The sequence below is a fragment of the Taudactylus pleione genome, unplaced genomic scaffold, assembly GCF_031769625.1.
Source record: "Taudactylus pleione unplaced genomic scaffold, aTauple2 ptg000122l, whole genome shotgun sequence".
In the NCBI taxonomy this organism is placed as follows: Eukaryota; Metazoa; Chordata; class Amphibia; order Anura; family Myobatrachidae; genus Taudactylus; species Taudactylus pleione.
In genome coordinates this window covers 6,266,531-6,278,547 of record NW_028284524.1, presented here as the reverse complement: position 1 = coordinate 6,278,547, position 12,017 = coordinate 6,266,531, and the positions used below count along the sequence as shown (strand labels likewise).

General features: G+C 44.1%; 1 protein-coding gene across 11 annotated transcripts in view; it reads left to right on the top strand.

Annotated features, from left to right (window-relative positions):
- The window catches only part of ATG9A (autophagy related 9A), a 63,318-nt gene that overhangs the window by 31,852 nt on the left and 19,449 nt on the right, over nt 1–12,017 (top strand). For all 11 annotated transcript variants that reach the window (XM_088472306.1, XM_088472311.1, XM_088472305.1 and 8 more), the window contains 5 exons: nt 3,925–4,673; nt 5,312–5,465; nt 7,694–7,873; nt 8,534–8,779; nt 11,423–11,589. In XM_088472306.1, the coding sequence (XP_088328432.1) occupies nt 3,925–4,673; nt 5,312–5,465; nt 7,694–7,873; nt 8,534–8,779; nt 11,423–11,589 (1,496 nt within the window). The remainder of the gene's footprint in view (nt 1–3,924; nt 4,674–5,311; nt 5,466–7,693; nt 7,874–8,533; nt 8,780–11,422; nt 11,590–12,017) is intronic.

The following is a 12,017-nucleotide window of genomic DNA, read 5'->3' as shown; positions in this document are numbered from 1 at the left end:
GCTCGGTTCATGTGAGTCTATATCTATGGCGCCCCGTTTCGGGGGACCTATTATCATTAGTGATGCACTTGGTAGCAAACTTGTAAGACGCCCATTCTTTGTATGTATATTTCCTAATAATTGGGAAACAAAAACCTGTTTTCTGTTTAACCCTACTGGGGTTATCACTACTGCTATCTCCCTTCTTTGCTTGGGATAACTAACGAGTTCTATTTCTAAGTACAGGTACCCTTCTCAGTATCGATTCCGGTACTCCATATTATTGCCGCATATCTCAATAGAATGAGTCTAAAGGGCCCTTAGGTACAATTCATATCTTGAAGGCCTAGGGCCACCTACCGATTTAGGCAGGGACAGACCTGGGTTATATTAGATTGGTGGGCATAATACACATTGTAAATATTTATGTAAGGATACTTAAACTAGCAGACCGTTTTTGGGGTATAAGTATAATCTACAGATACACGTCTCTAATGGAACAGGCTCAGGTATAGAGTCCTGTTTTACGACCTTCTTGTCTCCACTAACATTTTGCTAGTTTCCACAGTATTTTCTACTGAACATCTCCAGACTGAAGTACGTGCTGTAGGGCATTGGTCTTAGTCCACTGAAGCTACTCTCTATTCCTAATGTGGCGGGTTGCTTTGCGATAGAACAGGTCAGTGACATTCTACATTTCGGCCAGAGGGCTTCTGGTCGCTCACAGGTGAGAGCTTACCCACTAATGCCTCGGTAGAGGCTCCTATTTCACGTAAACTGACATACATAGAGTTCTTCTCCCTTACTGCCTCCTAGCAGCCATCCGCTCTTTTAATCAGTTGGCTCTACACTGTAGAATTTTCCTGGAGTGTGGGTGCATAGTTACAACATTGAGAACCAATTCTACTAGAATCTGTTGGCGTTATGGACCAAAGCACATCTCTGGGCTACTGCACATCTTTACATAGAAGTGTGACAGTCACTATGTTCCACTCAGGGGACCTGGTGGGTTTTCTGTTCAGTAGCTGTTGATATTTTTATCATACTGACAGGTACCTGACTGGTATCTTCCTGGTTTTTTTCATGCTATGTTCAGGCCAGCAGTTACTACTACCTATGCACTTCCATCATGTTGGAAGTTGTCCGTTGTTTTCTCTTTAGCGTCAGGGTTTCAGTTGCTGGTTTATTCCTGTTCTCAGAATGGGTTGTACTGCGGTCTAACCCTCTGAAAGGTATTGTAATCTCAATCCTCTCAAAGCCGCCTCATGCCCAGGGTTATCTCCACTCTTTGGAGATTTCTATGGTCTCATCCTTCCGCTGGTTAACAACTTTGTAGTAGTTGGACTTCCAGAAGGGTTCAGGGCGACTGTGCGGCCTTGACTTTTACCTCCCTGTATACTCTTTGTGAGGAGTCTGTGGACTCTCTGTTTTTGTAGATTGGTATCGTTATACTTCTATCTATATGAGTTATGTCCTGCAGTGCTGGTATTCTGCTATCTGCAAAATGTGGCAGCTTCCTGTTTCCGAATCTGGTACGGATTCCTCGAGGTTTCTTCTCGGGTTACTGCCCTTCTCCTATGGATTCGGGTAGGAGTTCTCTGCTCCCAACAGTCTGGCTTGGTCTGTTTTCAGCTGAGTTTACAGTGTTCTGGTGCTTCTCATCTGAGGGTGTTTTCTCGCTAGCCGCTTATTCCATTCGACTACTGTACGTTGTGGTATTCTGTGTCTGTTCCGCACGGAGTTCTGTTTGTCTCCTGGCTCACGACACTTGATTCTCAGCTCTTGCCTTCCGTTGAACCTCCGGTTCTATGCGGTCCCTGTTCGGTTGGCCGAAGGGTCGGCATGTTCTCCGCGCTTCCCACCCGGGAGGTTGGCTTTGGGACGTCCCCATTGTCTTGAACTCCAGTGTCCCCTAGTGGATGAAGGAGAAAACAGGATTTTGGTACTTACCGATAAATCCCTTTCTCCGATTCCACAGGGGACACTGGACGCCCGCCCGGCGCGGCGTACCTGCCTGTTGTGGGTCTTTATATAGTTGTGTGACTGCATGTGTTCCCTGCAGTGGTTTCCTCTGTTCTCCTTCAGTCGGTATTGTTCCGTTCTGTGGTCTTCTCCTTCTCCTCGTTTTCCTGTTGTCCTCCGTCTCCTCTCGGGCTCAGTTCTTAAACTGGGGCTGATGGGGCATAGAGGGGGAGGAGCCAGTCACACTTCTAAATTATTTAAAGTGCCAGGCTCTACTCTACCACCGTCTATACCCCATTGTCTTGAACTCCAGTGTCCCCTGTGGAATCGGAGAAAGGGATTTATCGGTAAGTACCAAAATCCTGTTTTTAATCCATACCTATTGTTTCCCTCGTACATGCAGGACTTCCGGTCTGCGTACTGAGGATTAAGCTGATTCCAGTTACTTCCGGGATCCCTGGAACGCACGTGGAACGCAGGATATCCGGTCCACGTGTTGTTTATGTTAAATCCTGGTGTTTGTACCCCAGTACATCGATATACTGTTATAGTGGCTGTATTAAGGGACTGTTTTTGATATGTGCATATGAATTAGGTAAATTGGACACACCATTGTTGCTCATTGTGTTTCTTGTTATTCCATTTTTTTACATCACTTCCTGTCAGGAAGTATAAATAGCCTCACTATCCCACTGTCTCATTACACCTTGACAAAGATCCTTTAGAGATCGAAACGGCGTTGGTGCTGAGACCAGTGGGCTTTAAGAATATTTATACAGACCAGGACTGCTATGCTTGGAGGTATGCAGTGAGTTCCACTTGTATTAAGTCCGGACCTTGTTACCTGTGATTGGACTAATTGCTGCCCTACCTTGCATGGACAATTTTTGGACTCTGTTTGGTCATTCAAGATCCTGCTCTATTGTCCCCATTTTATTTAAATAAAGTATTCTTCATTTGATTTATCCTGTGGAAATCTTTTGGATTAAAAAACTAAGAAGTTTAAAGATACTGCTACATGTGGATCCCCACCTCCTGAACACGTGAGTTGGGGTACGCCCATCCAGTATTTGCGATACCATTTGGTTTATGGTGAAAGATACCTTTATATAATTTTCCTACCCACTTTCTATGTGAGTCTTTGGTACGTTCAGTCTACCACAGATTGGTGGCGAGGTTCTATCCCTTGTTTTATCATCTCCAGCTGACACACAACTCCATTTCTACACGGGACTTACAATTATTTGAGTTTTTTACCCATAATTGTTATTGTGCTTCACATTTGTTTTTTTCTTTTTGTTTATTTTTCATATCCTGTCCATTTGGAGTTTATCCCATATGAGGAAGAATTTGACTGACAGCATGGTGGTTTGAATTTATCATCATTTACCATTAGCTTTCTGTTTTTCCTGTATCGCCTTTGATCTGATCACCCATTTTGTATTATTTAATATTGCTACCTTATTGGAAAGGTTATTTGGAGATCAGGATTGGGCTGACACAGATTTTGCCTTGCGCTAGGATCCGACTTATATTTCCTTTTAGATTATAGCTTTCAGTTTTAAGTACAGTTTAGAAAGCTGACATCTGATTGGTTACTATCCCGTATTCACTATTTACTGTTTGTGCTGTCAAGAGTCATCTAGAACTAATAACAGCCTTAAACTGGTAATTGCTGTATGGATTTCCCTGGGTGAAAGGTTAGCTGATGAAGACAGAGAACTAAAAATAAAAAAAACCTCAAAGTTAATGTCCCTGTCTCCAGAATAGAGGCTGTGTCTTTGCTGCCTACATGGTATATTAGAGGTATGCAACAGGAGCCCCAGCTGTTGTGGAAGTGAAAAATCCCAACATGCATCCAGGGCATGCTGGGACAAGGATTTGTAGTTCTACAAAAGCCAGAGGTTACCTAGGCCTGTTCTAGACAGTCTAGCATGCCATACTTACAGTAACTTCCCCTATTCTCTGGTCTCCATCCTATAGGCAGATCTCCCCTATTACACTTGGGAGGAGGTCCAGAGCAGAATTGTCCAAATCCAGAAGGAACATCAGATCTGCATCCATAAGAAGGAATTGTCGGAGTTAGATGTGTCTCACAGAATCCTGCGCTTCAAAAACTACATGGTGGCCATGATTAATAAGAACCTGCTTCCACTTCAACACAGGCTCCCTCTGCTGGGCAACACAGTCTTCTATACCCGTGGCCTCAAGTACAACTTTCAGCTGATCTTTTTCTGGGGCCCTGGATGTCTTTTCCAGAATGAGTGGAGTTTAAAACCGGAGTACAAGAGAGCTGGCGTGCGCCTAGAGCTGGCTGACAAGCTGTCTCAACGCATCCTTTGGATTGGACTTGCCAACCTGGTGCTCTGTCCTCTTGTACTTGTCTGGCAGATCCTCTATGCCTTCTTCAGCTACACAGAGGTGCTGCGCCGGGAGCCTGGTAGTCTTGGAGCCCGATGCTGGTCCCTATACGGTCGCTGCTATCTTCGTCATTTTAATGAGCTGGATCATCAGCTACAGGCAAGACTGAGCCGAGCATACAAGCCAGCCAGCAAGTACATGAACTGCTTCCTCTCCCCACTCTTGGCTGTGGCTGCCAAACACTTTGGATTCCTGGCTGGCTCTATATTGGCGGTGCTGATAGCGCTCACTGTGTATGATGAAGATGTTCTTGCAGTGGAACACGTGCTGAGTGCAGTCACACTCTTAGGGGTTGTAGTGACTGTCTGCAGGTCAGTGTGAACTATGACTGGTACTTGTTATTAAAAGGCCCCTACGCACAGTTTTGTGGGCTGTACTTATATTTATGAGAATGCTTCATGCCGGTGACATCACTAAGTGACTTCATGATTACTGTTCATGAGGAACTGGGTCGCTGTACATTGGTAGGCTGCTCTCACAGGTATATTAACTAAGCCCAATATTGGACGCCTACACTGTGTGTGAGCAAGTGCTCTTTAAATTTATCACATGGTAGATACAGTACCTGAGCAGAAGTGTCTTCATTGACTTTAATGGTACATTTTGTTTAAAATGTACTTTTATAGCATACAATAAAGAGGTCGCTAGTTTGCGTAATCCATATGGTTAAATAATTTACTAAACTGTTCATTTGTGCTGCATCTGTCAGTAGACTTTTTAGATGATTGATGTGCAAAAATAATGCAGGACGTTCTGCAGGCCTTACAGAGGTTCTGCATGCTGCTGACTCCAATAACATTATTTTGTAGGTAAAGGGGATATTTTATTTGGCAGGAAGATCTCTCTAGAATAAAACACAATTAGTTTCCTTCTGTTGATATTTTGACACAGGATATCTGTTTTAGATAATGGGGGAAACCTAATAATAGTTGATGTTTTTGTTTTTTAGATCATTTATCCCGGATCAGCACCTGGTGTTCTGTCCAGAGCAGCTACTAAGGGTGATTCTGGCTCATATTCACTACATGCCTGACCACTGGCAGCGCAGCGCTCACCGGGCAGAGACCCGCGGGGAGTTTTCTCAACTTTTCCAGTACAAAGCCGTGAGTGTTATCCTACCTGTGGGTTATGTGTCCAATTTATACAGCTGTTACGTTATATAGTAGTAGTCACCTGTTTGCAGAAGTTTGGCTTCTCTGCAGACAACACTCCTGCAGGCCGTAAGGAGGCACTACAGCCTCTCAGTAATAATTTCCCAGATACACTGAAGTGCCAAAAGTCATGGGATAGCAGTATGTAAAGGTAATGGTAGGTGTCGTCAATGTACTGTGCTGTTTGGAAATGCTCAGACCTGCATCAGTTGTAATCTGACATCCCTTGAGTCAGTTTGAACACCGCCTAGGCTGCTCAAATGTACTGTGCCGTTTTGGAAATGCCCAGACCTGCATCAGTTGTAATCTGACATCTCGTGAGTCAGTTTGAACACCGGCTAGGCTGCTGATGGCAAGGTGACGTGAAGTATCACAGTTCGAATGGTGCACTATAGTGGGTGTTAGACGAATGGGACATTCCATTTCCGAAGCTGTGTGGACATTCAACATTCCTCAATCTACTATGTCACGTGTGTACCAGGAATACATCATGGAAGGCATTACCACCCACCCTGGACAGCGCAGTGACCGACCATGGGTGCTTAATGATTGTGACCAGTGGCGTCTGGCCAGAATTGTTTGTGGTAACAGACAAGTGACACTGGCTCAATTCACATCCACATTCAATGCAGGAGGTACCAGGCGCATATTCAGCAGGTCAGTGCAGAGTTCTTTAGCTTCCATGGGATATGAGAGCAGAAGACCCTCCAGAGTGCCCCTGTTAACACTACGACACCGGATACAGCGCTTCATCTGAGCACGTGACATCACTACTTGGACCCTGGAGGACTGGCAACATGTGGTGTGGTCCGATGATTCACAGTTCCAGTTGCTTCAGGCTGATGGTAGGGTTCGGGTGTGGCACAGACCCCATGACACCATGGACCCCAGTTGTCAACAAGTCACGGTGCAGGCTGGTGGTGGTTCCATCATTTTGTGTTCACGTGATATGGGTTGGGTACGCTAATCCGCCTGAACACATCATTGGGCATGATTCAGCAGCTTTCGCAATTGCTATCGCAGCTGCGACTTCGTGCGGAACGCAGCTGCAAACATATGCTAATGCCTGCCAAAGCACAGCCGGCAGAGGGATGCCCACTGCTGCTTTCTCATATCCATCCAACATCGCTTTTCTGCGTATACCTCGATACCATTGACGCACATCGGCCCGTCAAGAAGCATTAACGGCAGGTCTGACCAGCCGCAGAAACTGCAAGACTCATCGCACGCAGTGAGTACTCAAGCTGCGTATGCAATCGCAGTGGCTAATGTATGCACGCCCATGAAACGGCACCATCCCCCAAACGCTGACAGCCTGTCACTTTGCCATGGATTCCTTTGTGCATCTGTAATCGAAATGCGATTACTGCTCACGCACGCAGAGTGGCTTGTATGCATGCGCAATGGCAAACAATCGCTCGACTGCTTCTGTAATCGCTATTGCGTACGCTGCTGAATCAGGCACATTGACCGGTAACCGCTATGTTGCATGGCTTTATGACCATTTGCAGCTCTTCATGGACTTCATGTAACCCCACAACAATGGAATATACCAGCTGGATAATGTCATCGGTCCCAAATTGTCCAGAATTGGTCTGGAGAGTTCCCACGAATGGTGTCACCACCACATTCGCCCGATATGAATTCAATCAAGCATTTATTGGACATGGAGGAGAGGTACATGTGCAACCAAAATCCTGCACTTTCAAGTATCAGGGAGCTGTGAGAAGCTATTCAGATGGCATGGGTCATCATCTCTCCAGAGGTCTTCCAACCACTTGTGGAATTCATGCCACATCGAGTTGCTGCACTTCGCCGGGATAGAGGGGTCCTACATGATAATAGGCACCTATCCCAGGACTTTTGGCACTTCAGTGTATAAACCAAGAAGTATGATAAAATCTAACTCCTAAAAATGTGATTGTTGTACTTTATTCTAGTAGTTAAGTATTGCATAATGAGTATAAGAGGAAGTGTGGTTCTTATGTAACAAACTCCCCTCCCTTTATGCTGTAGCAAACGTAGAGATGTATTGTATAATGGTTTCACGCGCTCCTAGCACTCTCACTTTCATGGTGACACTATAGACCTAGGTTGGGTCTCTGTATTCTGCATCTATGTTCTGCCTATTTGTCACACTGGACAGTTGACCAACAGTTAACTTATTGCTCTTCTTGTAGGTTTTTATTCTAGAGGAACTCCTCAGTCCGCTTCTGACACCCCTCGTTCTAATATTCCGACTCCGGCCAAAGTCACTGGAGATCATAGACTTTTTTAGAAACTTCACAGTAGAGGTGGTGGGTGTTGGAGACACCTGTTCATTTGCACAAATGGATGTCCGACAGCACGGCAATCCTGCGGTAATTTCCTAACCGAATTTAACTGTACATACAGTATTAAATGCATACATTTACCATAGGTCTTTAGGGTGAGAGTAATCTAGAGTAGTTTCTCAAATTGTTTTATTGTCACATACATGTTCATTTATAGCATGCACACCATAATTTATGTATATTTTTAGCTACTATCTCCTTATGGACTTGTCATTTTTCAAACACAGGGGTCTATTTAACAAGCAGTGAAAAGTGTAGAGACGTGGTCCAGTGGAGAAGTTGCCTATAGTAACAAATCACCTTTGAAGTAGCATTTATCAAGTACAGTCTATAAAATAATAGGTAGGAGCTGATTGGTTGCTATGGGCAACTTCTCCACTGGTCCACTTTTCCACGCTTTTCATTGCTTGATACATAAACCCCACAGCCTGTAAAATGACAGTTAGGGGCTGATTGGTACTTTCTCTCTTCACTTTATCTCTCTCCAAGGCTTAGTACATCTCCCCCTATGTCTGTAAAGGTGTCATAAATAATTATATATTTGTTCAGTTTCATTACATTTGGGTAATATAAATTACACCTTTTCAGCCTTACTAAATTGGGTCAGACTTCAAATTTGTACTGGGATGATAACAATTGCCTTGTGGATGTCTAATTAGTCATTATACATTCATACTTCTGTTACAGTGGATGTCAGCCGGCAAGACGGAGGCTTCGGTTTACCAGCAGGCGGAGGATGGGAAGACTGAGCTTTCACTTATGCATTTCGCTATAACTAACCCTCGGTGGCAGCCCCCTAGAGAGTGCTCAGCTTTCCTGAGTCATCTACGGGAGCGAGTTCAGAAAGACAGTGGTGGAACAACCCCCAAAAACCCTATTGGGCTGGCAAATCCACTGCACTGCTCCGGGCTATCCCTGCAGTCTGATTGTGAGGTATGAACGTCCTCTCTTTTTGTCGGTCTACTTTGTTCAAGCTCAATTTCTGACAACAGGGCAACATTTAAAAAGTGCTGAGAATGCAATCTATATAGTCTTTAGGAACAAGTGACACCAGAATTTGTCGCATACAAGAAAACACTTAGAGGAAATGAAAACAGTTATCGGGCCAAATGTAGGGTGAGCGTTTAGAAAACGTGAGCTTAAACTCTGACACTTTTTAAACTCGGCCAATGTAATAGAGTCTGAGAACATGCAAACTCGTATGTTTGTCAGACTCAAAAAACGCTCACGATTTAAACTCTTATCCAGGTGTTTTCCCATTTTGTAAAAACAACTCGACCAATGTAATATTACTGCTAATCTCTCACATTTTGTAAGCTCTCACGCTATTACATTTGGCTCTTGATCTCTAGAGCTGGTTAAAAAATAGATACATAAATAGTTCATTACTAGCGGTCTTCACCATGACAACAATTATCTGCAATGTATGTAGCAGCATTAATTCATATTTGCAATCCCTCAGAAGATACTATCTTATGGACCCATCCAAAACTAATGATATGTAAATCTGCTCACTGGAACTTCTCTTGTACATGGAGTTCCCACCAGTGCTGAAAACAGTGTCCACTCGCCTGGACTAAATATCAGATCAGGTGAAGCATATCTAACCTGATAATACAGTGTATGTGATCCCAAAAGCCGCTTATGTCCAATATCCAATTGGATCATTTTTGGGTGTGCTTGTAAATAAAAAAAAGATGAACACAGGTGACTTTTATTGGCCTGTCTGTGTGGTCACCTTCCAACTGCACTAACAGGACACTGTGATGCTGAAGGGAATCTGGCTGCTTGGTCAAATGCTGACTGGGCACATTTGGATTATTCCACACTAGTATGTGTTGCCAAATTGGACACTCGCCTATGTGACGGGAATGTACAATGTGTTTCTGGTATTATTATTATTATTATTATTATTTTTATCAGCAAAATCCCTATAACCTGTTATGAGCATCTCCTGATATGTATCTTCATTGTTCTAATCTGGCACGCCCACCCTGCTGTTTAAATCCTACTGAGGTAAGCTGGGTACACAACTCAGAGATATTCCGAGCCAGCGTTGCGGTGATGCTATATAACGATATACTGCATGGCCATACACCCTGCACCATACGCTGTACAACTGCACAATATATGGTTACATGCTTAATGTAACAACACCGCATCATTTGTGGCATCGTCCCATCTGATGAATTGGGTGGATTTTGGGGTACACACTATACGATGGTCGTTATGATTTATCGCAAGATCAGCCAATATATTGTATAGTGTGAACCCAGCTTAAGTCCTAAATGCCCTCAACCATAAAACTGACCTTGGAGAGACCTGAAAATAATATGTTCAAATGTAGTGTGCTGAGTTTTGAGCAAGAGAAGTTTTGGTGGACAGATTTACGTATAATGTAATTTTTGTAACTTTGTGACATACATCTAGCCTCAATACGCCATATGACGTGAGACCCCTGGCATAAGTGAGCCGCCAGGTCCCGTGCGACTGCTTGTGCCGAGCATCTTTTTATGCGTTTTTCTTTGCCTGAAAATGTTTCTTAGTAGCAACGCAATGTGACCAATCCACACCAGGAGACTGCACTGATTAATTTCATATCAATACTTGCATATCTGAGTGCGGTTGAGTCTTTAAATGAAGCACAACGGAACATGGCGTGGAAAAAACTGCGGTCGCTGCATCGTAGCACTTAGTATACAGATTCAGACAATTTTGCTCATCCAAATTACTCAGTGCAGTTTCCTGGTGTGTCTTATTTACATCGCATTGCGACTGAGACGCATTGTCAGCTGAAAAAGATGCTCGGCACAAGCAGTGTCGCACAGGACTTGCAGCGCCAAGAGGGGCTATTTGCCGCGACTTGAGCAACCGTGTATGATGACACATCTGTATGGTAGAGAACCACTATTAATAATGGATTATTTATATTTTTTATTATTTTCTATGGACTTATAGCAACCAATACACATACAATGTTGTTCCTGTTAGGTCACTTGCATTTACCCACTTTTAGAGAAGTTATAGCCCAGTCATCCTGTGGTAACTGATCCACCACTATTGTGTAATATATTTTTCTTCTTACAGCCATGGGGGACACTGGGAGCCATGGGTATAGAGTGGAGCAGGGGAGCCTGGACACCAACTAGTTAATCTTTTTTACCCAGCAGGACAGGCTCCCTCTCCCCTATACCCCGGCCCCTCAGCCGGAGAGACAGTTTTAGTTTGGTGCCTTAAGAGTGGCCACGTTTTTAGTGGCTGGTACTGCAGTTATATTTTCTTTTATTTTGATTTATACTGAGCCGGCAGCGGGTCAGTGCCATTGACACCCCCGCTGCCACAACACCGCCCCTGTTCAGAGCACTGGTGACCGGGTCAGTGACCCCTGCTGGGTAAAACAGGTTAACGGATTGGTGCCCATGCTCCCCTGCTCCACTCTATACCCATGGTTCCCAGTGTCCCCCATGGACTTCAGAGAAAAGAATTTAACAGGTAAGGACAGAAATCCCCTTTTTGCTATCTGTGTCATACAAAGGCCTTCGAGAGTCTATTGTGCACCATGTTTCTGTGTTTCAGCCCCACAGTCTGGCGGTAAACATGTTCTCTGCGATGTCTCCAGGAGGGATCCCTCCACACACTGATGCTCTCTGCTCTCCACATGTCTCTGCCGTGTCTGAAGTAGCTTCTGCTCTCCGCTCTCTGTCACCACAACAGGCCTGTCACATGGCACCAAATCAGAGCGGGTGAGGAAACCGGAGTAAGGCAAATAGATACCAGAATTGTATAGTATTAGTCATTGGTCAATTGAAAACTATGCTTGTGCCAATGTGTGTGATTCGTAACTTAAGTTTCAATTGCACAAACGGTCATGTCCAACCACTACAGCAGAAGTTTAAGAACTGTGGGATAGGTGTAGTTCTTGAGCATATAACATTAATGGTAAATATTATGCTTAAGGAGCATAGGGGTCTATGTACTAAGCTTTCAAGAGATATAAAGTACCAACCATTCAGCTCCCAACTCATTTTTAAAACACAACCTGTAAAGTGACGAGCTAATTTATTGGTACTTTATCTTGGTCCACTTCTTCTCTCTGTAATGCTTAGTACATAGATCCCAGAGTCTGGTATTTGGGTAGGGGAAGGTTGTCTGTCTGGACTTTACATTTTAA